General features: G+C 43.1%; 1 protein-coding gene across 3 annotated transcripts in view; it reads left to right on the forward strand.

Annotated features, from left to right (window-relative positions):
• Positions 1-25,125, forward strand: part of PTGFRN (prostaglandin F2 receptor inhibitor) — a 65,710-nt gene that overhangs the window by 15,089 nt on the left and 25,496 nt on the right. The window contains exons 1-5 of one of the 3 annotated variants that reach the window (XM_059872272.1): positions 11,686-11,728; positions 13,369-13,734; positions 14,577-14,996; positions 17,877-18,260; positions 21,488-21,913. In XM_059872272.1, the coding sequence (XP_059728255.1) occupies positions 11,701-11,728; positions 13,369-13,734; positions 14,577-14,996; positions 17,877-18,260; positions 21,488-21,913 (1,624 nt within the window). In that variant the 5' untranslated portion in view covers positions 11,686-11,700. Of the gene's footprint in view, positions 1-11,685; positions 11,729-13,368; positions 13,735-14,576; positions 14,997-17,876; positions 18,261-21,487; positions 21,914-25,125 lie in introns of those variants that run through there. The other 2 variants (XM_059872263.1, XM_059872281.1) reach the window with 2 other exon arrangements.

The raw sequence follows: 25,125 nt of genomic DNA on the forward strand, positions 1-25,125 counted from the left end.
GAAAATTCTGTGTTCTTTCACTCCTTTTTTTTGTCTCTGTTCTCACTGCTGGGCCCAGCCTAGTCACTAGCCTGGGCTGCACTGGGGAGCAGCAGTGATAAAAGGGTAGTGCCTCCAAGCTCCTGCTTCCTGAGGCTGTGGAAGCGAGGGGAAGGCTGACACCAAAGATGTGTTTAGCCCAGGTCTTGCTCTGATAGTGGCTGCGAGTGGAAGCCTAGGGAAGAGTGAAGACAGTACTCTCCTAGTGTATAATTGCATGATCATAAGTAGCTTGGAAGCTTCCTAAATTAGAGGTGGTATCCTCATAGCATCATAGGATGGTTTGGGTTGGAAGGGACCTTACAGATCATGTAGTTCCAACCCCCTTGCTATAGTGGTTTTGGTCCCATGCAAAATCAAGACACCTGCCATGGAGAGGAACACTTTCCACTGGACCAGGTTGCTCAGAGCTCCATCCAACCTGGCCTTAATGGGCTTAACCTTGGCTAATTCTGCCAAGTATTTTCTGGCTCAGGGGTGTTGCATTTGGCTACCTCTGAAGCTGGTTTCTGAGATGTCCTGGGTGTTGGCACCTCTTAGGTAATCTTGTTGTGTTACCTTTCCCTTTCTCTTTTATCACCTCTGGTGTTGACTGTGCAATGCATAGCATGCCAATGACAGCAGCAAAGTATCTACTTAGGAGAGATACATTTCTTGAAAGCAGGAATAACAGGAAACATTTTAAGATGTGTATTTGGGCATGCTTAAATGAAAGTGGGTTGCTAAAGGCTGAACCCCAAACTTTGCTAAGGCTCCAAGTGGTGCTGTGCTGTGATAGTCTATTATTACATGTGGGTTTTCTCATGTCTAATGGCATCAAATTCTCCCCAGAAGCTTAAATGTGTGTGACATTCTGCAGTGCTACCTGTTCCTGTGTGTACCAGGGAGGCTGTTCAGGATTGATTGTTGAGGCAAAAGTAGATACTGCGGCAAATGCTGCAAGTTAATCAAAGCAGATAACAGTGATAACTTACTGGTATATCATCTAAAGGGAGAAAAGACTTTAAATTTGTGATGGGGAACATGAAAAGACTGTTGGTCTTCTTTGGCCAGGTGCTGAATTGATGAACCTTGCTATTCTGCTACTGGAGGTAACAAAGTGCCTGCATTGAATTCAGGGCAGGGTTTTCAGAGGTGATGGAAGGTTTTGGACTGTGAGCCTGGAACTTCAGAAAGGAGGCTTGGATCCCCAGGAGATTAATGCTCAGGCATTTTTGGTAATTGAACCTCTTCATTTCAAGAACTACCTAACTTTGGTCACACAAGAGCAGAGTGCTTTTTTTTTTTTTTTTTTTTCTTTTTTTTTTTTTTTTTTTTTTTTTTTGCTTACTCTTTAAGTCACAAGAGAAGTGTTTGTTTTTCTCCAGGATTGGGTAATTTGGAATGGAATTTCACCAGGTGCTTGCTCAATGCTTTGCTGGTTTCTGGATCTCTTTTGTGTTGCCCACATGCACATACCTGCCCACCTGTTCCAGAAAGCCTCTTCTTCTGTCCAGTAAAATTAATCTTCCAGGAAATTAAACAGCAGCCACATGCAATACTGTTTCCTTTCACGTGTGAGAACAGCTTTCTAGAGGTAGGATTCAGGGCCACAGACAGCTAATTACACAGCTAATTTGCCTTCAAGCTCTTGGAGGCACTGAATGCCAGGAAATTTTTGACTCTTGCATGCTTTTTTGGGAAGTTTTGGCTGTTAAATTTGTTGAGCAGGCATAAGTGATGCTGTGAAGTGTGGGTGGATTTTCATGGCCACACATGTGTTCATGGCTTTAGCTCACTTTTGTGATTTAGGGAAGAGCTTCTATTTCCACACTGAAGTTCAAATGTGAACAGTCATTTAAGCATCTTTTATGAGCACATCGATTGTGTCTTCATTATAATTTTGGTTGTTGAGGACTGAGTTTCTGAGGTGAGTCCCAGTTTCTGCACTTTGCTTTCTCCTGGGAAGCAATCTGAGTATTCCTTGGGATGTAACTGACCCAGGAGTGTCACTCCAGGAGCCTATCTGCTGTGCTTCAGGTGTCTTGGATCTTTGGTACAATGCAACTCCCCGAAGATGCAGTGTGATTTTTGGGGGCTTAGCACTAGCTGCCCTTTGCAGCCTTTTCTCTTTTTTAAGACTGTGCTAGTGCCAAAGTAGACAGTTGTGTAGTCTTAATTTTCTTTGTGATGCAATTTTTTTTTCCATTTAAATATTAGTGAAGTAAATAACAAGGCCATCTTGAGTTTCATCTACTAACATAAAACTTTATTCCGAATTTTCAGGAGTCTGAATGAAACCAGCAGTATTGATTTGAAAGCTGTTTGTGAGGCTTTTTCCTGTGTTTCCAGAAGTGTCTTGTGTTGGTATTTGTCCCTTTCAAATCATGAAGAGTGCTGTGGCATGCCTGTTTTCAAAGCCAGCTGTTTTGCAGACCCATCTGGGGGTAATTTTATTTAACAGTCTGCGTGGGGGTTGCACAGAGACCTTGACTGGAATCCCTGTGTGCCTTCTAGATGTTGTTTTATGTCCCTGACCTCTCATCTTTTTTCTTATCCAGACCTCTTTTCTTTCCTTGCTCCCACTGAACCACTGACCCTCTGCTTTGGAAGAGAGAAATGATTCTGTAATGGAAAATATGTCTTCCTGAAATGGGTAGTTTCATGTGTCTCCTTTTTTTTTTAATGCTACAGATGAGACTACCTATCTTTTCTGGGGCAAGAGAGTCTCTCATTGTCTCTCCCATAGCAAATAACAAAAGCTCAGCAGCATCAAGCAGTGTAAATACCTTGCAGTCCTGTTCTCAATTACAGAATTAGTTATGTAAATCTTGTCTTAAAGGAGGAAGAGCCCTGATGTCTCTTAAATCATACTCTGTGTGCACGCATGCGTGCAATTCCTTGTTGTCCAGGAGAAAAATACCATGCAGGCTCCACAGAGATTAACATACTAAACACTGTTGCTCTGCATGACCTGAAATTGGCTTTTGGGTGCTAATTGGATCTGTAGGCTTTGAGAGAAGGGCTTGGAAGACACTGGCCTCCAGTTTTCCAGGTTTCAGGCAGCAGTATGGATACGGTAGCTTTGTAGGGGCCCAGGTGAAGCCCTCTGGGGGCACCAGTTGCTAGAGCACAAGTTAGGGAACTGTTGGTTTATGTCATCTTTGCCTGGCTCTTTGCATTCATCTTTTTGTAAAGAAACTGATACAGTGAGCACTAAGCCTGAAACCAGGAATGCCTGTTATCTGTTCCTAGCTTTTTAATTTGGTCTAGTTGGTTAATCTGTCCAAGAAGATGTGCTGCAAAAGGACCTGGCAAAAGCTGTGCTGCTGCACTTACCTGCACAATCCTACAAGGCACAGGCACTCATTTCCATGCCATAACACCCATTCTGTGTGCATCTGCTGTTGGCATTTTTAATGTTGCTGCTTGCTTGGAGATTATTTACGGTGAAGATGAGACCGTTAGAAAATTAAATTACAGGCAAAAAGGATTGCTCTAAAACACTGAGCTCCATCCCCCCACTGCTCCTGTGGCTGCAAATCAGTTGTCAAGCGTGGAGCCAAGGTGGGCCAGTGCCATATGCTGCCTTGTTCAGCAGTTCCAGCAGCCTGGCTGCCCAGCCACCTCGTTCCATAATCTCTCATAACAGCAGATGCAGGCAGAGTGAAGCTGCCCTTCAGGATCCCAACTGGAGAGTCTGGGAGCCCAAGTGTGTGTCTGTGCTGTGTCATTTGGTCTTGTGGCTGCTGACTTCTGTGATGGGCCTCTGTTGCTGCTTTTGCTGAAGCCTCCAGGATGCCTTTGCTCATCTGGTGAAATGCCTGTTAGGAAACGAGTGCCTGTGTGTGAAGATTTGAAGTGAACCCCAAAATAATTCTTGGGGAGGTGAAGATTAATAACATCTGGATTTTGAAAGTATTTGGCTTTTTAAATTTCATTTCCAAATCCCCTTTGGATTTAACTTGGCTTTAGACAGGACTTTGTCTGGTAATGGAAAATTACCAGAGTGGGGTGTTGGGTTAAATTGCAGTAGACAAATGCCACCAAATTTAAGCAGGTAAAGAACACAAAAAACCAAAAACAAAAACCTGCTGCAGCCTGCCCCCCTTCATCCCAAACACCAAATAAAAAGCTCACATCTAAAAGCAAGGCAAAACAATCACTCAAGAACCACCCCTGCCCTCCCCCCCCCAAAAAAAAACCCCTCCAAACATCTGTTTGTGCTTTTTCTTCCTTTGCTTTTTGGTTTTAGTATAATCGGTAATGAAAAGTAAAAGACTTCCTTTGGTTTCAGCATTTCTTGTATTTGTTAGCATTTTTAAAGAGGTTTTTTTGTATATTACCTAGCATTAAAGATGACTTGGAAAACAAATGATTACTTCATGCTAATAAAAATCAATGCTTTCTGCTTTGGGAGAAAAAGAGAGTGATGATAATGGAAATTGTTTTGGAGAGAGAAGGGAGTGTTTCAGGATTTCCTTTCTAAAATATGTATATATTATATGAATTACAGACTTGTGAAACACATGGATATTGCTATTCATGCAGCTTTTTAAAAAGTCTTTTGACAAATACTTTTTCTTAGCTTTCCAGCTTTATCAGCTCTGTTATGAGCTATGTCCTGTTGAAAGACATGTTGGTAAAAAACATGGTAGCTTATAGAGTTTTAATGTGATCTTTCTAGGATTTAGATTTTTTTGTCTTGGATTTTCACTCAATGTATGCTTTTTACTTAATGTAGATGTAGATTTAGAAATTATCTGTTCCGATTGTTTACTCCAGTTAAATCTCCCAAAAGTTCAGTTTAATCCTAGTGGTGTGCTGCATTCCACACAGAGCAAAGAAAATGGTTTGTCTCTGCCCAGAGGAAATTGCAGTATAGAACAAATGGATTTGGACTGCTCTGCTCAGTTCCAACTGCTTTGGGAAAGATTTAAGATAAGAGATAAGTGCAAGTTAATGATGTTGCAGAACAGCACTGATTTTAATTCTGTATATTCCAGTTTGGGGACTTTTAAAAAATACTTCTCTTGCTCAAGTTGGCATTAGTAGTAGGTATTTGTTAACCTGTGTCTTTCTTCCCCACTAAAGGAAATGTGAAGATACTGTAGATACAGCATTTCTGGAAATATTTGCAGCCTGGTTTCCAACTATGCTCTTAAGCCTTGACTTGTGGGCTTTACTGCTTTGTCAACTGTTTTATTTAGAATGCAACATATTGAACTGCTCCTCTGCAACACAAATTGCTTCTGAGGAAGAGCAACAGAAAATCACTTGTCTTTTGTGGCAGTCTAAATACCACTTCCACAATCCTTGGACTTTTTGGGTCAAATGTCACCAGGTAACCTAAATGGGCTGCTCTGTCAGAGCAGGATAAAAATGGAGATCTGTGAGATGATTTGGAGGACAGTAAATGAAGGCCATTAGCAGGGGCAGGTTTGTCAGGTGAGACCCAGGAATAAGTGGTATGTTAATTATGGCATTTCATGGGGTTTTTTTTCCCTATCCCCTTTCTTTTTTGCTCCCAGATGCATTTTAGAGACTTGTCAGAAGTAGTTCTTGGATACAGCTTTTTATCTTTAACTGTCAGTCAGTGATAGGGAAAGGGAATAGAGATTATATGTGATGGAATTGTGATGGAATTGTTCGACATCCAGGGAATCTAAAACCTGATCTTTAGTGTTATCTTTGCCTGCTAGGTGGTTTGGTGGTTGGTTTTTTGGGGTTTTGTTGTTGGTTTTTTGTTTTTTTTTTTTTTTTTTTTTTGGACGGGTATTACCACAGTTCTCTGCCTGCCAGGAACTGCTCTGTTTTACAAGGTAGCCTCCTGTTTTGTGCACTTGGGAAAAGGTTGTATGGCTTCTCCTTTCCCTTCTGCCTGCCATATGCCTTGGTCTACCTTCCAGTAGCAAACCTCCCCCTATGACCAGGAATCAGTGGTGTAGAGAGGGAACAGCCTCTGTGTCTGCAGCCAGTGGTAGTGTTTTAAACTTTACCAGTACATGCACCTGGTTTCTGCCTTACAGCTTCCACTGCAGTTTACTGGTCTCTTCTCCTTGTATTGTAGCATGAGTAATCCACAGAAGCACTTGCCGCAAATTCCCCTAGCTTGTTTTGGCACAGGATTGAGATGGGTGATGTGCTGGAGTGAAAGATGCCAGTCAGCTTGTCTTCAAAGGAGGGGAGCTGTACAGGTGACCAGTGCTTCATTCCCAAAAGCCTGAGATGGTAGGAGAGGCAATGCTGCCTGTTGCAGCTGCCTTGGGAGAGAGACAGAAGGTGGCTTTCATTTTTGTGAGATGGTTCAGTGATGTTTTTCCAAAATGAATCTCTTTGGGCAGTGAGCAGATGAACTGCTGACTATGTGCAGTGATATAGTGTAATTCATGTGGTGAAGTATTGTTCTCTTACTGTCCCTGTTCTTTTAAGACAGTAAGATCTTCTGACTGCTGTCAGGGCTGGAGCTCCTTTCCTATGGAGGAAGGCTGAGAGAATTGGGGGTGTTAAGTCTGGAGAAGAGAAGACTCCAGGGAGATCATATTATGGCCTTGCAGGACTGAAAGGGACTTGTAAGAAAGATGGAGAGAGACATCTGACCGCGGCACGTAGTGATAGGACAAGGGATAATGGCTTTAAACTGAAAGAGGGCAGGTTTTGATTAGTTATTAAGAAGAAATTCTTTATGATGAGGGTGGAAAGACACTGGAGCAGGTTGCCCAGAAAAGCTGTGGATGCCTCATTATTTGAGTTGTTCAAGGTCAGGTTGGCTGAAACTTCCAGCATCTTGGTCTAGTGCAACACGTCCCTCCCCATGGCAGGGTGGTGGAACTAGATGATCTTTAAAAGTCCATTCCAACCCAGGCCATTCTGTGGTTCTGTGATAACCAAGAACTGTGTCCTAGTGAAAGCCTCATGGTTTGTTCAGGTGCTTTTGTTATCCCGTGGCTTTGTGGCAGTGGGTGAGGGGATGAGTGGTGAAGAAAGCAAGTTGTTCCTGTGCTGCAAAATTAACACTCATGTGCTTTCACGTGAATGTTAGTCTACGTGGTGTACATGGAGTTCAGCTGGGAAGGTACTTGCTTTTTCACCCTGTGCTGGAGATGTGGCTTTTCTGAGATCTCAGATGGTATGGAGATAAGAGCAATCCAGCAGCCTTGCAGTTTGATAGCTTTTCTGAGGCTTCACTTAAGATGCAGTATGTGTTTCTTCATCCTGATAGAGATAATGGGTTTTAAGCAATTACACCCAGGCTAATTCCTTTTGATAAGAGCTCTACATTATCTAAAAAAAGAATCCTAGCCGCCTGGGAAAGAACAATGTAAATGTCTCTCTCACGGACTCTTTCATTTGCTCTTCTCTGATATCCTCAGATGATAGGCTGCACATCTTTCAGGCCATAAAATCTATCAGACTTTTTTTAGGTAAGGCAGTATTACAGTCAGAGAGGTGTAACATGACTGTTTCCTTGCAGGGTGTGGAGGGAGCCCTCTGTGCCTCAATGATCTCAGGCTACTGTAATGATAACAGCTTTGACATAAAGAATCAAATTTGGTCTCTTTTAAAGGAGCCCCTTGTTTCTGCCCTGTGAAGGCTGGCCAGTTGGGTTGCTTCTGCTGGTTAAGGCAATCTGAATTTGGTAATTTGGAAAGAATAGGAATAGCCTACCACGTAATTTAGCATACATCCCAATCCCCGCTGTGTGTGTCTGCACTGGAAAGAAGGGTATGATGATGTCATGTGTTAAGCAGGAATAGTAAGGGATCTCACTTAGTTTTGGTTTTTTCCTTCTCTTTTTGAGACTAATATGGAAATTTTGATTGTTAGCTGCCTTTCTGGTTCTTCAAGAGCTTTCCTTTTCTGCTTAATCTCTGATTTTTCCTCTCAGACTACACAGTGTAGCATAGAAAATTTATTTGACTGCATTTAAAAAGTGGAGGAAATACCAAAGTAAAATGTTTGTTTAAATGTGCCTCTTCTAGGAAAATCATGTTAATTATATATTTAAAAAAATTGCTGTAACAATTATTGAAAGTTTTGAAAGATTTTCAGACATTGTAGACGTGTTGGGTATAACTTGTTCTTTCTCTCCCAGATAGTCACCGATGACATTCTTGATGTGTAGCTGCCTGATTATAATTGAAGCTGGGAGGATAGGCAAGGGGAAGAGGGGCAGATTGGAGATAAGGATTATCATCTCCTGTGTTGATATGCTTTGGCTCTCCTTCCTGAGAGGAGAGCCTCTGAATGTGTGTCATGCTGCCTGTCCCTTCACCTGCCTTCTCGCTAGGGAAAGTTGCTGAATGCTTTCCATCAGGAGCCTGAGAATTTCTTTTTTGAAAATGGAAGAAGAGTATTTGAGTGGACGTGACTCTGGTGGGCTAAAAAAAAAATAGGCAAAAATAACTTTTTTTCTTCAGTTTGGAAAATGGCATTCCACATCACAATCACTGTAGTTAAGCAGTTTAGTAGAGAAGTGAGAGGTTTGGGATTTTGCTAGAAATAGTTTTAATGGTAGGGGATTCGTTGCTCACACTCAGTGTGGCGCAAGAAGGGTTGCCCCTGCTCAGCCCACTCACTCCCACAGTGCTGCAGCAAGTGTTGATTCGACTGGAAGTAGATGGAGGAGTTCAGGGAGGGAGGATCATTACCACCATTTGCAAAGTTGGCTGCAGTATTTTTTTTCCTGTCATAAACTGTTGTGAATTTGAAAGGGCTGCTGGGTATTTCCTTCCCCAACATGGTAATGTTCAGTTGGCAAATGAAACAACCTTTTGTTCGGGAAGCTCTTTTGAGATGAAAGGCGTCAGCAAAGTTGTGGCTGCGTCTCCTGTGACTGCCTTGGTTGAGGAGCTGGACTGTGTGTTCTAAGTTTTTCTGATGCAGAGGCTCGAGTGCTTAGTCTGAGCCAATTTACTCATTCGTTAGCTCTTACTTTTTTGACTTTAATTGGCTTCCTACTGCATGTCAGATTGCATTTTCCTTCAGCTGGCGGATGTGGAGGCGACCTCCTTCTCTGGGCTGCTACGAGGACATGTTTTCTTATTAGAGAGAGCTGTCTAGTGCAGGCTGGAGGAAGCACCTTGTGAAAGAGAGTGCTGAAGCACAAGTGTGCTCTTTGCAATAATAATACCTTCTCGGCCTTGTGGATGACTCCACAGTTTACTTTTCATCTTGTTGTTTTGTAAGTGATACTTAGATGCAAAATGTGTATGAAAATGAAGCTCCTAGAAGATTTTCCACATGTCCCCAATGCAAAGGGAAATCTTTAGCCAGCATTTTCCTTGAGGAGTTTTGTAGCTTGTTGAGAGTTTAAACGGACTACCTGTTCTGTAGGTACTGCACGATTTTGCTGCCTTGTTTTCTTGGTTATCTGAAAAATGACAGGTTACTGTTTATACTCAAATTAACTTCACAACCCATCTCTTCAATCATCTGCTTTCCTTGTTCTCGTTTTTGGAAGGATTTCATTTAATACCAGCAATGTGATGGTGCATCTGGGTGGTGGGACAAATTTATAAACCATTGCTAGGGAAAAAATGCTATCTCAAAGTTGCTTTGGCTATGTCTGAGCTGTCTTGCCCCACCTTACTAATATGGTAGACCCCACTGTGTTATTATTCTACCTTGAGCCACACTTTGTCCATGTTTCCAGTGAAGTATTTCATGCATTCCTGTGGGAGAATCCTCTAATCAAGTGCTTGACAAATACCCACGAGGGCTCTATGGTTGTCTTACCTTTGTGTGTTTTTAGCCCAGCCCTGCAAAAGGGCCAGTGTTGCCTGGTAGTGCTGTCACCTGTCTCATGAACCCAAGGAATACATCCCATGCCTTGTGTTTGTGTGCTGTCCTCCTTGCAGGGGCTCCATTACCTTTTGTTTTGGAAAACAGTTCCTTGCAATTTCATCTGGTGGTCTGGTAGCTCAATAAAAATAAAATTTTGTATTTAACAGTTAACCTTGGGCTTAGGAAAATTTGATGTCCAACACTAACTCAGATCCAATTACTGAGTTCTCACAAAGTACACATCTTTGGTGGGATCAGTGATACTGAGAAATACAGAATTGTCAGAGTTCTGTTGTTTTCTGTCACTAGTGTATACATTGTTTTGTCCTCCTCCATCTGTTTCTGTAGTTAAATGGGATTCAGATGAATTCATCAAGAACCTGTCACCTTATATTAACAGTGAAATATATTTGGTGTCATGAAAAATAAGTGTTTCCAACAAATTTACATAGTTTTGAGCTCTTGTATCATGATTGCTCTGGGAAGGTGAGGGGGTGTATGCAATTAACACAGGGCTCTGTAAGAATAAAATATTTGCAAAAGCTCCTCACTTATCTGCCAGAGTAATACGGAGCTCACCTTTTGCCAAGATTGGTGTCTGTAGCGCTGTGTCTGTAGCTACTTCTGCCACAGTTACATGAAATGCTAATCCCTAATGCACGGCAAAGGGCACCTTGTTTAGTCTCTAGGGATAGCCTTGCTGCAGGACCAAAGGCAGAACCTTGAATTCACAGCCTGCTGGGTCACTTAGAAGTGCAGCTTACCCTTGGAGTGCCTGCCCTGTGCACGCTCCTCCTCACTGTGGGAAGGGCAGAGCAGCTGCTCTGCAGGAAGTTCTCAATCTCTTATTTGATGATGTTGCCTCTGCTCTTGCCTTACCAGAATCGTGATTTATCCTAGCAATAACAAATATTATTGTTTGGAAAGTATAAAATTCTGTTACACCTCATCCCTCTTCTCTCCTGCAGTCTGTTCCACTGCCTTCCTTCCAGCCCTGGGTTAAGCAGGAATTGCTTGTGGGACTGTGCAGTGCAGAGGGCGATAGTCATGGCTTTACCGATCTGGTGAAGGCTCCCTGTGCTCCTGTCTTTCACTTTGGTTTGCCTTTTGTAGGAAGGTGCTAATCACCCCCTACCTTGATTTAGTGTCAAAGGGTCTTTAGTGACCTTGGAAGAAGAGAAACTGAGCTGTCGGTGCTAATCTCAAACACAAATGTGCAGCCCTTGCTACATTAGTCATGCCTTTGTCACCTCTAGATTGGATTAGTGCAGTGCACGGTATGTGGGTCTACAGCTGAAGACACATGCAGAACAGTGTTGTCTGCTTGTTTTAGTGTCACCAGGGAGTATTTTCTAGAGAGATGTCAGTGCTTGAAGAGTGCCCTCAGTCAGGATCCTGAGCTGACTTCTCACAGTGGTTTGCTGGAAGCTGGTTTGACTGTCAGGCTTTAAAGCTTACCTGCTGCTGTTCTGCTTTCTGTAAGAGGATAAGTTGAAGGATTGAATGCAACTTAAGACTTTGTGAGGAAGTATATCAGAGCCCTGTAGCTTGCTTTATTTTTTGTTGATTGTTTTTCTCTGTGGATGATTTTACGAATTTTTTGTGGTGCTTGGGTTAGGAGATGTGTCCTTGAAGACATCTGTCTGTGGAACAGTACACTGTCAGTGGAGGTTTTCCTCTCCAATGCACATGTGAATGGCGCAGCAAAGTCCAGCTTCCTTATTAGGACTAGTCAATCACTTGATCAGGTATATAATAACAGTCCTCTGGGAGGGATAGAAGGGGTAGGAGATTAACCCCAGTCTGCATTATAAATAAGTTTAATGAAGTACTAATGTTGAATACAGAAGGTGATGGCAGTGAGGAAATTGGACTATTATGACTGAGCCTGTACCCATGAACAGCCTGCAAAGTAAAGAGCATGGTAAGAGTTCTGAACTGGGGAGGTAGACAGTTTTAGTTCTTGGTTCAACTATTTGCTGAACTGTAACTGCAAATAAAATTACTTTTTCTCTTGCAGTTATGCTCAGTGTGTACAGCTGCTTGTGTAGTTTTTAAATGCCCACAGAAATCTTATTCTTCAACGCATCCTTCTCCACACTGCTCTGGAGTGGACAAGCTGTGCTTTATAGCAGGTTCTCCAGTGGGGGTTTCTGTTCACAAGACTCTTGCCCACACTTGGACACCCATTGGCATGATGAGCCTAAGCCAGCAAGTGGAGACCTAATCTACAGCAAGAAGATGTGCAGAGTGATCGGAGAGGAAGGCTCAGCAAATATATTGATGTTCATGTCACTAGCCTGGTGGCTTTCCCAGTGGACTTGGTGAATTGTAGCAGATGTGAGATGCTGTACTTTGTGTGTTGGGGGGTTGTTTGTCTTTTCCTCTGTGGTATCTCAGATCAGTTTTTTGGTCCAATTCCTTTTGTTCTTGTTAGATGTCTTCTTGGTTGTATCAAGCGCTGTCTGTGTTCTGGCTTCTGTTCTACCTGGCTGTTAAAATATTTTGCTATGGATGTGGAGGTGGTGGGATGCAGTAAGCTGTTCATGTTTGGAGGCTGAGTTTAGGTAGTACTCATCTCTTAAGAGATTTCTCTGGTTGGAACTATGAATCAAAGCAGTTTGCTCTTTGGAGAAGTAAGGACCTGCCAAAAATCCATGTGCAGCTGCTGGGGTTATTCTCTGGCCTACAGAGCCAAATCAACCAGAAGAGTCTCTTGCTGTGTCTCTGCCAGATCCTCTGGCCTGTTTAAGTGGTTCACACTTCTGCCTGGAGCATAACATTCTGCTTTGCCAACTTCTGCAGAAAACTGCTGTTGTCCTTTCCTTCTGGTGAGATGGTCCCAGAAAACACAGTCTGAGCACTGTGTGTTCCCCTGCTTTGGAGGCAGCCTGCTCTGCTCACACTCCCAGCTTCTTGGCCTTCACCAAAGAGCAAACCTGTGGTTGCAGAAATCCACTCAAGCAAACTGTGTCCATTTTAATCAGTTCTTCCTTTTGAATCAATTTGGAGAGCAAGGAATCTCACCCGTGTTTGAGAAGCCATGACCCTTTAGGGCAGCTGTGACTATCCTCATTTTGGGAGAATAGCAACTTAAAATTCTCAAGGCCCTCAATCTAGGGGAGAATTAATTTCCTGCTTCAGAATCTCTAGTGGTATCAGCAGAAGTCTTATAAAAATTCCTGATTAGATTATGCCCTCATTGTAGTAATGAAAACCACTTATTAATGTTGTTTAAACATCTTACATAGCGCTTGCCTTGTAGTAGAGAAACTGTTATCCATTGGATCTGTGGCTAATTCTCTTCTTTTTTTTTTTTCTCTTTACAGTTTGTATTTTCTTACCTCTCGTGGTATTAGATAAGTAGCGAAAAAAGATTGCCCACACTAAAAATGGTGTGTTTAGAGGCTCCTGCTTCAGTGAGATGAGATGTTAATGGGAAATATTGCTCTTACTAGCTCTTCCTTTCTGCAGAGTGGGGTGCCCAGCCTTGGCATGTTTAATTGGTGTTTTCCTGGTTGAATCCTATCCTAACTGCACACTGTTCTTCATTCTCCTGCCTAGCTTTCTGCAGAGGGCGCATTGTGAGAGTGCCCAAAGGTCCCCTCATTCGAGTGGTGGGCACGGAGGTGGCGATCCCGTGCAGCGTTAGTGACTATGATGGACCCAGTGAGCAGAACTTTGACTGGGAGTTCTCCCGGGAGACTGACTTCGTGCGGATAGTGAGTACCTGGGATTCTACCTTCACCTCTGAGGAGTACCAAAAACGTGTGGGCCGCGGGGATATCAAACTGAGACGGAGCAGCAACGATGCTGTGGAACTTGTGATTAGGAACATCCAGCCAGCTGACCAAGGGAGATACAAATGTTCCACGCCCAGCACTGATGCCACCGTTCAGGGAAATTATGATGCAGAGGTCCAAGTGAAAGGTATTTCTGAAGAGTGAGGTGTGCTTTAAATTTGTTTTTGATATTGATTATAGATGTACCCTTAAGAATGTTGATTTTCTGTTGTTTATGATCATTGTGATTTTTCGTTTCTTTTATTCTTATTCCTCTTTAATTCTCCTACAGCCAGAATTTAAAATTGGGAAATATGATAGCAAAGGCAAGTGAGGTGAAAAAGTGAAGAGAGGCTGTTTACTACAAACACCACTTTTCTTTTTTTCTGTCTAGTAAATATGTAAATAAAACACTTAGTGGTGGGTTTTCTGAAGATGTCTGCAAATATTTCATGTCCCTAATCCTCTTGGTAGAGAAGCTACATTCAGGTAAAAACCACAGGCTGCCTTCTCTCTCAGTTTTAGTGTCATTTAGGGATCTTTCTGTATGAAGGAGGTAATCTGCCTTTTCTCCTTTATAGCATGTTGATACTACAGTCTTGTCCTAGCTTTGCTCTATCACTTTTCAGTATTAAATTTGGACACTATTTCTTTTCCCATGTCTCATTTTTTACTTACATATCAAGATTATATCAAGATTAGTTTTGTATGGGAATAGTCAAAATGATGATGTTTGGATGAGAAACTGAGTGGAAGGATAAATGAATTCTTGTCTTGGCTTGTTTAAAGCAGAGCACTTCCTTTAGTGCTTTTTCAGCTGAATTTCCTTCTTCCTGGAATATGTTTATGTGTGGGAGAAGGAATGATTGGCAAGGTGTTGCTCTGTGGTGGTTTTATTGCCTCACATCTGAACAGCTCACTGTGGGTGTTCTCTACTTGATTCTGTTTTATGATGCTTCTGTCGTTTGGGTTTCTTTTTTTCCCAAATAGTGATTTCCGACGGTTTGTCCGTGAGCGGTTCCAAAGCTCGTTCCTCCACGTCTCTCCGGCTGTCTGAGGGCGACTCCTTCAAGCTGCGCTGCTCAGCGACCACCTCCTCCCCGGAGCACACTCACCTGCACGTCACCTGGCAGGTCAAGAGCGGCTCCTCTTGGCGGGACATCCTGTCTTTGACTCACGAGGGCAAGTTCCAGCCGGGCCCTGGCTACGAGGAGCGCTACCGCAGCGGGGACATCCGCCTGGACACGGGAGCCAACGACACGTACCGGCTGTCGGTGTCCCAGGCCTCCTCCGCGGATGGCGGGGTCTACCGGTGCCTCGTGAGCGAGTGGGTGAGAGGGGCGGACGGCTCGTGGCAGAAGATCCAGGAGAAGAGCGTGGAGATCGCCACTGTGTCCATCCAGAGGACCGGTGAGTGCTCCTAGTGGGCTGCGTCCAGGCTCTGGTGCTTTGGGGTCAGCTGAACGAAGCGAGAGTGCGTTCCAGCAGAACCTGGAGTGCTGTTTGGATAGCTGGCCTGTTAAAGCCATGACATAATTTTTCTAGCTTTACTTTGGAGAAAAGGGCATGGAATGATTGCCTGGAACCTCTTAGATGCCTAGATGCAGATTTTATCTCATCCTTCATTCACTTCAGAGGACTCAGGGTTTTCATATTTCTTAAATAAACATTATATTTAACACCTGGTTCCCCAAAGCCTTCCCTCTGCTCTCTTATTAGCACAGGGCTCCATAGCACTAAACAGCTGCACTTCCCCTGTGAAAGTGGCTTGTGATATTCAGTGATAGATGTGGAGCTTTTCTGTATGCTGTTTATTAAAATAGTGTGGAAAGATCAAGAGAAAGGAGGAAGGCAGTGATAATTTAACAGGGCAAATTACCCAATGATTTTTATCACTGGTCTGATTGCTCTGCTCTGTTGGCAGGGGTCTAGGACAGTAATGGTTCTGTTAAACACATCATTGCATGCTTGGCTAAGGAGACAAAAATACATGCAGCACTGTGCTGAGGATATCCAGATATCCCTGCCCATACAGATTTCAGGACTATGTGCACTAAGCACTTGATTGCATTAGCATTATCACTGCTGGTTGGAGGAGGGAGAGCGGGGGTGATGCACCTTAACACTCAATAGGTGGAAAAACAGGCAGTGATGGTCCTTCAGAAATATGAGATTATCACAGTATTTTAGAAGTGTTCAGACAGGAGGGATATATTTTCATTTTTGTAATCCTTTAATGACTATAGGGAGAACCCAGAAGTCTGGGGTTCTTTGATTGGCTCATTTGGATGTAGTTTTAGTGTCTTGGTGGTACTTAGCCTGTGAAATTTTACTGGATCAATCTGCCCCCTCTTTTTCAGGGTGTCTGTTGCACAGCTAAGCTTGCAGGTGCTCTCTGCTGACACAGGAATTGCCCAATTAAGAGCTGTAGTTCTCGATTTTTGAGACACTTTTGTAGTGTTTGGTTTAAGTAGGTGGGATTTAGTCAGTGGCTGAAAACAGCATAAGGCTGGCCAAGACCAGCAGTGGTACAGTTTTGTGATGTGGTTTCGGTGTGTGGTTTGTTTGTTGTGGGGGTTTTTGGTTTTTTTGCTTTGGGTTTTTCCACCTACATTTTAAGCTCAGTCATTAGCAGCACTGGCACTTTGTCATGGGCATGAAGGCTTTCATAAAGTTATGCTAAAGGGATGGGTTATTCTCCAGCAAAATTCAGTATACACATCCTGTAGAAGGACTTGAAGAGTATCTTGTGCTGACATCTGAAATCTCTGCATTTGCATGCTGAAAGAACTTGAGATGTAAATGGTTATATGCCTATGGGTAAACTCTCTTCAAGTCCCTCTATGTGCATATATTGCCAGTTTGTGAATGCCCATCACTCATGAAGACAGAAATGTTGCTTGGAGAATTGCTGCTCTTAACCTTGCAGATGAGTCTTAGTTTGTATTCTGGTATTAGTCTGTTAAATTAGCTAGGCTTTCCTACTGATTTTAATTCCATGATAAGACAGTGAGGCAAGTCCCAGTGAGAGATTCATCTGAACTTGGTTTTAGCACTCAGATGGGGCCTTCTACCCTCTGTCCAGTTTGACTGCTCTGAGTTATCAGGTGGTGAGGGGTGAGAATGAGCCTTGCTTTGGTTTTATTGGCAATAGTTCTGACTACTCAGTTTGGCTCTAGCCTTCATGTGTTGTGTCTCATTCCAGATGATAGTCCAAGGAAGTTTATGCAGATAAGGAACTATTATGTAGTAGAACATGGTTTTACATACAAGTCACTAATCTCAGCAGAGACACAGATGCTGGTTTAAAGCAGGTATCTCTATTCTTGCTTGTGCTGAAAAGAGCCACTGCTGTAGCAGCCCTGTCCACTGGCCTCAGTGGAGACTTTAGGAGCGGCTGCATTACACACTGTGAGAATGGTGCTGCACTGAGACAAATCTAATCTTCAGGCAGTGTAGAATGAGTGAATGAGCAAGTGAAGACACGTGGTAGCCTGGTCTTGACACTGTGATTCCATGGTTTTCTTTTTAATATTCTGTATCTAGTCCTATTTGAATGCTGGGTTTGACCATATGTGATATGTATATTAGAAATATTCACAGGCCAGTGGTTGCTAAGTGTGTTTGCAGTGGCTGTTGGTGTTGCTTTGAAGTCCCCAGTGTGTGTTGTTCTTAGCAGTAAGTGGAGAAATCAGCAGTATAGGGAGCTACTGCTGTCTTCTGTTTGCTTCCATTTCATGTTTTTGCAGCACACCTGAGGTCAGCCAGGACTCCAACATGTGGCCATGGCTGCTTCTCATCTAAATCTTCTCTGTTCAAGGAGCTCAAAAATGTCAGCAGAAACCATGTTGAGTTCCAGTGTAGTTCCTAGTGATTTCTGTAGATGCTTGGTCTTCAGAGGCATAGTCCTAAAACACTTTGACACTCCTTGAGTGAGACTGAAAAATCCTCTACGCATTTTCCTGCTGTGCAAAGGTGATGTGCAGTCTGTGGATGAGACAAAGCCTTCATGGACCAGTTGCTGTTGGGTTATAAAAATGCTGTTCTCCCTCCCTTTCTCCCCTCTGCCCTCATCACACATCCCTTGCTTGACTGATAATGTGTATTGCCCTTGTAGTAGATCACTCAGCTCAATATCCAATAGGCATTTGAAGGTTGGGCTCCTGAGCCTGTTCAGAAGCTCCTGTTATAGAATGTGAAATCCTGGATAACTTTGAGTGAACTATGTTTATTAAAAGTAACAAATAAAAAAATATTTTTTGTTTGAATTTTTGTGTCTCTCTTTCCAAGCTCTAGATGTGATCATCTCAACCAGCAATGTGTCCGTGACCGAAAGAGACTCCCTGGATCTTACATGCAACATCACAACAGACAGAAGTGGTATTTTCCAAGCAGAGGTGATGTGGTATTTTTCTGCATCACCTGATGACACCTTGTCAGATGCTCAGCTCTTGCTGAGCATGGACCACGATTCTGTTGTCAGTGATTCAACTCTCATCAGCCTCAGCCATGTGGACAGGAACTCCTATCGCCTCTTGGTGCGTGATGTGGATGTGGAGGACTCTGGCTACTACTTCTGTGAAGCTGCTATCTGGGTGCCACTGCACAATGGGAGCTGGCAGAAGGTGGTGGAGAGGACCTCTGCACCAGTCAGTGTGGTGGTGACAGCGCTGGGTGAGTGATTGTGCTGTCAGACTTCATGGATAATGTTTCCCTCAGTCCTTGCCCCCGTCAGAAAAGGGAGAGGACCTTGCAGAATCTCTTCTGCACAAATGTTTCTCTTGTTTGCATCTATTATCTATATGTAGGCATCTCTCTCATATGTATTTCTCTTTATGCAAATATCCTTAGAAGTAAAGTTACCTGGGAGAGTTACTAAAAATGAAACTCCAGTAAAACTTCTTAAAAAGCCTTTTGTTTTACAGATAGGTCTAGATATGTCAGCCTACCCAATCTGTTCTATGGTTTATTCCTGAGGAGATAATAGCTTCAATTTAGAGGCAGTGAAACTCAGGATGTTGTTGCAGAATGGTGTAGGTAAGGTATGTGCATCTGCTAAATTGTACAAGGTATTGGAAGCATGAATGAAGCTGGATGTGAACTGGCAGAACTGTAGTGCTTGGTGCCTATTCTCAGCTCTGACTGGAGGCAAGCATCCAGGCCCAAACCCTTTCAATGTACCCTTTCAGGTCCTCTTGTCATGAGAAACTGGTGGTACTATCCTGTTACAAAGGCAGAGCTCCTCCAACATGAAAGTGCTGAATGAGGCTAGCATATAGAGGGCCTGTTTTTCAGCAATAAATAGCTGTGCCATAAGGTTAAATCCCATCAACAATGACTTTAAATATTGCATTTTAGCATTGTGCAGAGCAGCTGAGCCGTGGCTGTCTCCAAGTACACTTGTAATGTGTACTAAAGTGCACAAGTGATTAATGTCTTCATTTCCTGTCCTCATTCAGCCATTCACATTGCACATTTAACTTGTGAGTGTTCCTTCCTTTCCCCACTTGTGTGCATGTGCAGTCATGCACGTGTGTCCATGTGTGTACAGATGCACTTGCACGCTCGTGTGCTCTCTTGTCGTACATGTAGGACTTCTCTTTACTCTTTCCATTCTAATTTAGCATTATTTGGGAACTGGAGAAAATAAAATCTGCTTTTCAGCAGATGCAGATGCTTGGTTGCTAGGGAGAGGGAAAGCAGAATAAATTTCCAGTGTTTGAGGTTTTCAACTGCATCCAGAATTTACCAGCTCCTCCTCCTTAATGGAAGTTAAGAGCTCCTGGAGTATTAAGTCGTTGAATTGTCAGTGAGGCTGTTCTTTGACAGCTGACAGAATGGAGGAATGAGGTTTATCCAGCCAGCCTTTTATTCTTTCTAAATCCTGTGTTTGAGTGTCTGTCAGGGTGAAGCGCCTGTCTGGAGTGGTGCTATCAAAGAGAAACTCTCTTCTTAGGGTCCTTCCCCTGCCCACAACTAAAACAAACCTCAAGCGATTTTCTGAGAACTTGGGATTCTTGTGGCTTTTTCTTTCTTGTGCCCCTGTCTAGAGAAGTTCATCTACTTTCATAATCTTTGTTGCTTTGAAAATACTACTTGGTCTTGAATGCCTTCTTTTTGAGGGGAAGGCGTGGCAGAGAGGGAATGGTAAGAGGGTTGTAGAGTCTGAGCAATACATCATGAGGCCCTGGAGTAAACTACCCTTTTGTGAATGAGAAAAGAAGAGCAGTGTGGCTGTAGGGTCTGAGGGGCCTTACGCAAAAAGTGGGGTTTGGCCATCATTATTAATCTATGCTTTGATTGTAGAAAAATTCTATGCATTTTCTTTTTATTTTGTGTTGCCCTGAAAATGTGCGGAAATCTCTGCATGCTCACTGGTAGTAGGTACCAGTGTAGGTACCACAGTCTTTGTAAGCAGTGCTTTTATGATTTTATGTTGCCTAATGTCACAGAAACTCACCGCCAGTATTGCCAGATTCTCTGGGGTCTGGTGTGTATAGCTGCCCTTGTTCTTGCCAGATGCAAGGACACTGGTGAGAGATCTTTTCTGCAGGCTGACACAGAAGCAGCCCAGCTTGTTTGCTACAATTGTTTTTATCCTTTGCATCTCAAGTCCAAAAGTGCATATGCACACAGTGTTTCCACAGCAGTTCTATTAAGATGCTTTATTATCTTGGCTTGTTGGTGAGCTAAGCCTAAGTTTTAGCCTTGGATTGCCTTCTTTGTCCCAATTATAGCTTCAGCTAATTGTTTCTAGGAGGGCAAAATGCCAAGTAAAACATAAAGCAGGAAATAAATACAGAGTGCTGAATACAGTTAGGCTGTAAAAGCCGTGTGATGAGTATTGGCCGAACAGTTGGGAAGCTGGTCATTTTTCTGAATTATAGTAGACAGCAAGACAAAAATATTCTAATACTAGTAAATAAATATGTATTCCCTTTGTGGTGTGAGGTTCTTGCTGTAATCTTTTTCCTTTACTATCTCTGTAGTCTGAGAGAAAATAGTAATGCGGCTCCCTTATCGCTTTTAGGCTTTGGGCAGCCAGCTATTTCAGATTTAAATACAACAGCCCCATTCTTAACCCGTGAAACTCAGGCACTGATTTTCCAGCCTGAGATATTCCAGCCTCACAGCTGCACTGCTCATACTTCTCTATTCAGACTGTGAAGCTTTTTTCTGATCTACACATCTTCAACTGTTACCCTACTTAGTATTTATTGACCTAGGTAGTATTTAAACTGCTGACCTCTGAAATTTACTGTGTTCAGCGCTTGGTGCTGCCTCTGGCCAGTGCCAGTGGTGTTCCATGTTCCCTGGTTTGAGTGTCTGGGTGGGTGAACTGTTTGGCTGCTTTTTACCATTCTTAAACTGTTGTAGAGACACAATGGGATGGTTAAGTGTGGAAAATAAGGCATTTCAAGATGGGAGATGGCCTCTTATCCTGGAGAGATTTTGGGAAAATGGGATGTCTCTGGTCAGTCCAAAGCTAGAGGATAACCAGTGTCCTGCTGCAGGCTGGGCCAGGCATTTGACAGGTGCAAAAAGTGGCTGGCTGGGTTGAAATTGAACCCACAGGTGGGTTCTTGGGAGCAGGCCTAAAGGAGGGAATTATTTTGCTCAACAAGATCTATTAGTCCTGATTTTTCTGAAATGGTCTGACTAGACCTATGGAATGGAGTGTCTTGTTTGGAAATGCAGGCTTAGGAGTACCTGTGTCAGAGTGGTACAAATCTGAGAACCAGAGTCAAGGTTCCAAGGTCTTGTAAGAAAAATACATATTGTGGCACTTAGCTTGGATGCTAAAACTGGATGTTAGAAGTTATATATCTTTTAATTAAGTCTGACATTTTCTCCCTTCTTGTACCTCCTAACATGTTTCTTCTGCGTTTTCTCTCCTGCAGAGCCAGACTATGACGTGTTCCTGAATGCCTCTAAAACACCTAAGTTTTCAGATGACCCCACAGAGCTCAACTGCAGGATCACAAACGTCCAGGACACCGAAGCAAACATCCGCTTCACCGTGTCCTGGTACTACAGGCAGCGCCTGCCTGGTGACGACGTGGTGGCAGAGGAGCTGCTGGCTTCCATGGATGCAGACTGGGCTCTGCTGCTTGGGGACAGGGGCAGAGAGCGGATTCAGAATGGGGAAATAATCTTGTCTAAAAAGTCTGCTGATACCTTCAGTTTGAGAATCCAGTGGACTTCAGAGAGTGACAGGGGGGATTATTTCTGTGTCATCTCGGCATGGAGTAGGCACCGCAACAACAGCTGGGTGAAGAGCAAAGATGTGACTTCTGCATCTGTCAACATTTTCTGGGCTACACAAGGTAGGAACTTTACACCTGGCTGGCTGAGAGTAGGCTTGTCAGCCAGAAGGCCTGCTAATGGGCTTTGGAAATGGGGTTCTGTGTTGATGAAAGTTTAAAAGCACTGTCAACTTGTGTAAAGGCCTCTTATTTGTGGAGGGGAATAACTGCTTTACATCACTCCTTTATTTGCATCACTACTTTACCTGCTTAATCAGTTTTATGTAACAGTTTGTAGTGGAAGTGAAAAGGAAGAGATACCACCAAAGGAGAGTTTCCATCAAGCTGCTGAGACTTCCAGGAGCTGGGCTGGAAGTGGCAGGAGTGGCATCCAGCAGCATTGCTGTGGTCATTAACCACTTTTGTTGCTTGGCATATTTTGGTCTCTTTAGGGTGCATCTTGCTGCTAACAAAAGGGTTCTACTGAGGTGAAAAGAGGAATGTCACTTTGTCTTCTCTGTCTGACAGTTTGGGACCTGTGGTTTTATTTTTCTCTTCTACAAGTCCATGTTTAAGAGGCAGTTCTGAGGAAGTTCATGGGCATAGTACTACCAGAGTATCAAAAAATAAATGGGTAGCTGAATAAAGTAATTAAGTGGTTTGCTTGGATCTTGGCCTTTTTTAGGGGAAAAGTGAACTAGCTCTAATCAGTATTTAACTTATTTTGGGGGCATTTTTAGAAGCTTAATAGTTACCTCAAGTTGCTTAACTCTGGTTTAAAATGGGATCTGTGTTTCCTAGATGTGCTGTAGAGTGGTACTGTTTTGGCTCAGAGTGAAGTCATTCAAGGGTGTCTGTTGGAGAGCATCAAAAAGGTTAGGATAACCTGGTATGCAATGTCTTTGTCAAAAATCTGTGCTTAGCTAAGCTGCATTTATCTTGATAGGCTAGTTTAACAGTCTAGCTTAGGCATCCACAGGCAGAGAACTATATTTCAGAGACAAGCAATTTGAAATAATTTTGAAATTGTTTAGGGATAATCCCTGAACAGCAAATTGGAAATCTTCTGCTGTGATTCTGTTTCAGTAGAGAAAGAAGTGCTGGGCTGCTTGCTCAGAGCTCCAAGCATGTGGTCCAGGGAAAGGTTTGGGGGGGTTTTTTGTGTTTGTTCATTTGTAATTTTTTTTTTTACCCCTGAAGCTGACTTCTCCAGCAGGACTGAGAAGTCTCATTAATGCTGGATGTTGGTCACAATTAGTTCAGTGTTATGCCACAACACGGAGTGTGTGCATGTGCATGCCAGTGTAATGGATCTTCGCCTTCGGAGCAGCTACAGAGACCAGCTGGAGTTGAAAAGTCTCAGCCTGTGTTGACATTTCTGAGGGAAAACAAACCGTGACAGGTGTGAACATTCCCTTGTTTCTGGTTTTGTTCCAGAAACTCTGCTAATTTTGCAGCACAAATGTAAATGTTATAGTCCCTGTGCTGAAAAGTACGTTCTGTTGGCAAAGCTTGGGGTTGGGGGATTTATTATGTGAAAGCGAGCTCTCCTACAAAAACCCTCCCCTCCTGAAAAAGAATGTTATATATATATGAGGTGGGGAGGGTGGAATATCGGTTTGATTTCCCCTTCTCTTCCCCCCATCAACTCCCCCTTCAGCAGTGCAGCTCCAGATGCCTCTCCCTGTGTGCCCTGGCCTCTGCCATATCCTATTCCTGTGAGCAGCACACTCGGCTGCTGGGAGCCCAGTGCTGTAGCCAGCAGCTATGAAGGAGTTAATCTGCTCTGCCTGTGCTCTCTGACTGTTGTTTTGACAAGTATCTCTGGTGATTTGAGTCCCTAACTGCTCCCAGTGCTTATAAAAGCCAGCAGCCAGGCTCCCACGTGTTTGCCTAAGGAGAGAACAGAAATTTGCCTCTTCCTTGCGTAGCTTATGCCTATACAGAGACTTTTCTTCCATCTATTTCATTGCTTGCATCTTCTTTGTTGATTTTAGAGCACTGCTTTGGAGGAGGATGTTAGAGAAAACTCACTTTGGAAACAATTGTTCTGAGTTCTTGAGAAAGGAGAAATGGGGTTTATATTGTGTGTGTGGGTCTCTCAGCAAAGAGGGGTGTTCAGAGCCTTTATTCAAAATGTAAACGTTGTGTAAACATGTAAAAAACCCTTTTTTGTGCCTTTTATAATAAGTTGTGTGTTTGCCCATTTGAACTTGGGGTTTTATTGTCTCTGTTTTCTGTTTTATTCTACAGGGGCCAATAATGCTCACACATCTTTCTGCTTACTCAGCTTTGCAAGTGCAGCCAATTGCTATCATAGATCACTGTTGTTTTTGACATAGTCTGCCTGATATGTTTCTTCCCCCCTTCTACTTCTTCCCCTGCCAAGGTGACAAAGAAGGCATCTCTGTCTCATCTCAGAAATTAAAAACATCAGTTGTATTATGTTTTGCTTATTTAGAGTACAAATTCCAGTCAGTGAAAAGGGGTAAAGAAAGGGAGGAAACCTTTTCTGACTAGCTCTGTAAATTATTTTCAACCTAGAAAAAGTTTGATATTCTAAAAGATAATTTTATTTATTTATTTGAATACGAGTTACATTTAGAACACAGATACTGTTTGCATTGAAAAAAATCAATGCTTTTTTCCTAAACCAGTGTTGTCAACTTCGGATCTGCATGGAGTACTTAGCAGAAGAAAACATTATCTTTTAATTGAAATTCCAATTCCCAAAGGTACTATTATTTGGGGTTTTGTTAATACTTCTGTCTTTAATTTACAAAATAATTATATTTAACATAATATTACTTGTCCTAAATGTTTGCCTAGGCCCTCCCATCACACTTAATTGGGAGCAAGGGTGCCTTAATCTTTCAGACAGTCCTGCAAATAGAGAACAGATAATATTTCTGCCACCTACTTTTCTTTATCATTGCTGATGTATCATGGACACACAGTTCCCCCCAGGCACAGAGATCCTCATGGCACTAAGCTGGAGTGTGCCTGTGCCAGTTGGGCTGTAGGGGCAGGAGTTCCTGCAGTCAGGTGTGTGTTCTGTGTTCAGGTGCAGGCTGCAGTGCAGGCTTTGGTGTGCTGCTGTGCTTCCAGAGCTGCTGGGGCTCCAGTTGTACCTAGGGGTGTTGTACAGCCACCTCCTACTATGGCAAAGCTGTCACTGCCTTAATGTCTGCTGCATGCCCTGCACTTGCAGCCTCATCAGTGCACTGGGGGATGAAGATGCCTTCATGAACACCAAGATTCCTGTCAGCAGCTTCAAGCAGTGCTGTGGCTCC

This window comes from Haemorhous mexicanus, chromosome 2, assembly GCF_027477595.1.
Source record: "Haemorhous mexicanus isolate bHaeMex1 chromosome 2, bHaeMex1.pri, whole genome shotgun sequence".
NCBI classification, from domain to species: Eukaryota; Metazoa; Chordata; class Aves; order Passeriformes; family Fringillidae; genus Haemorhous; species Haemorhous mexicanus.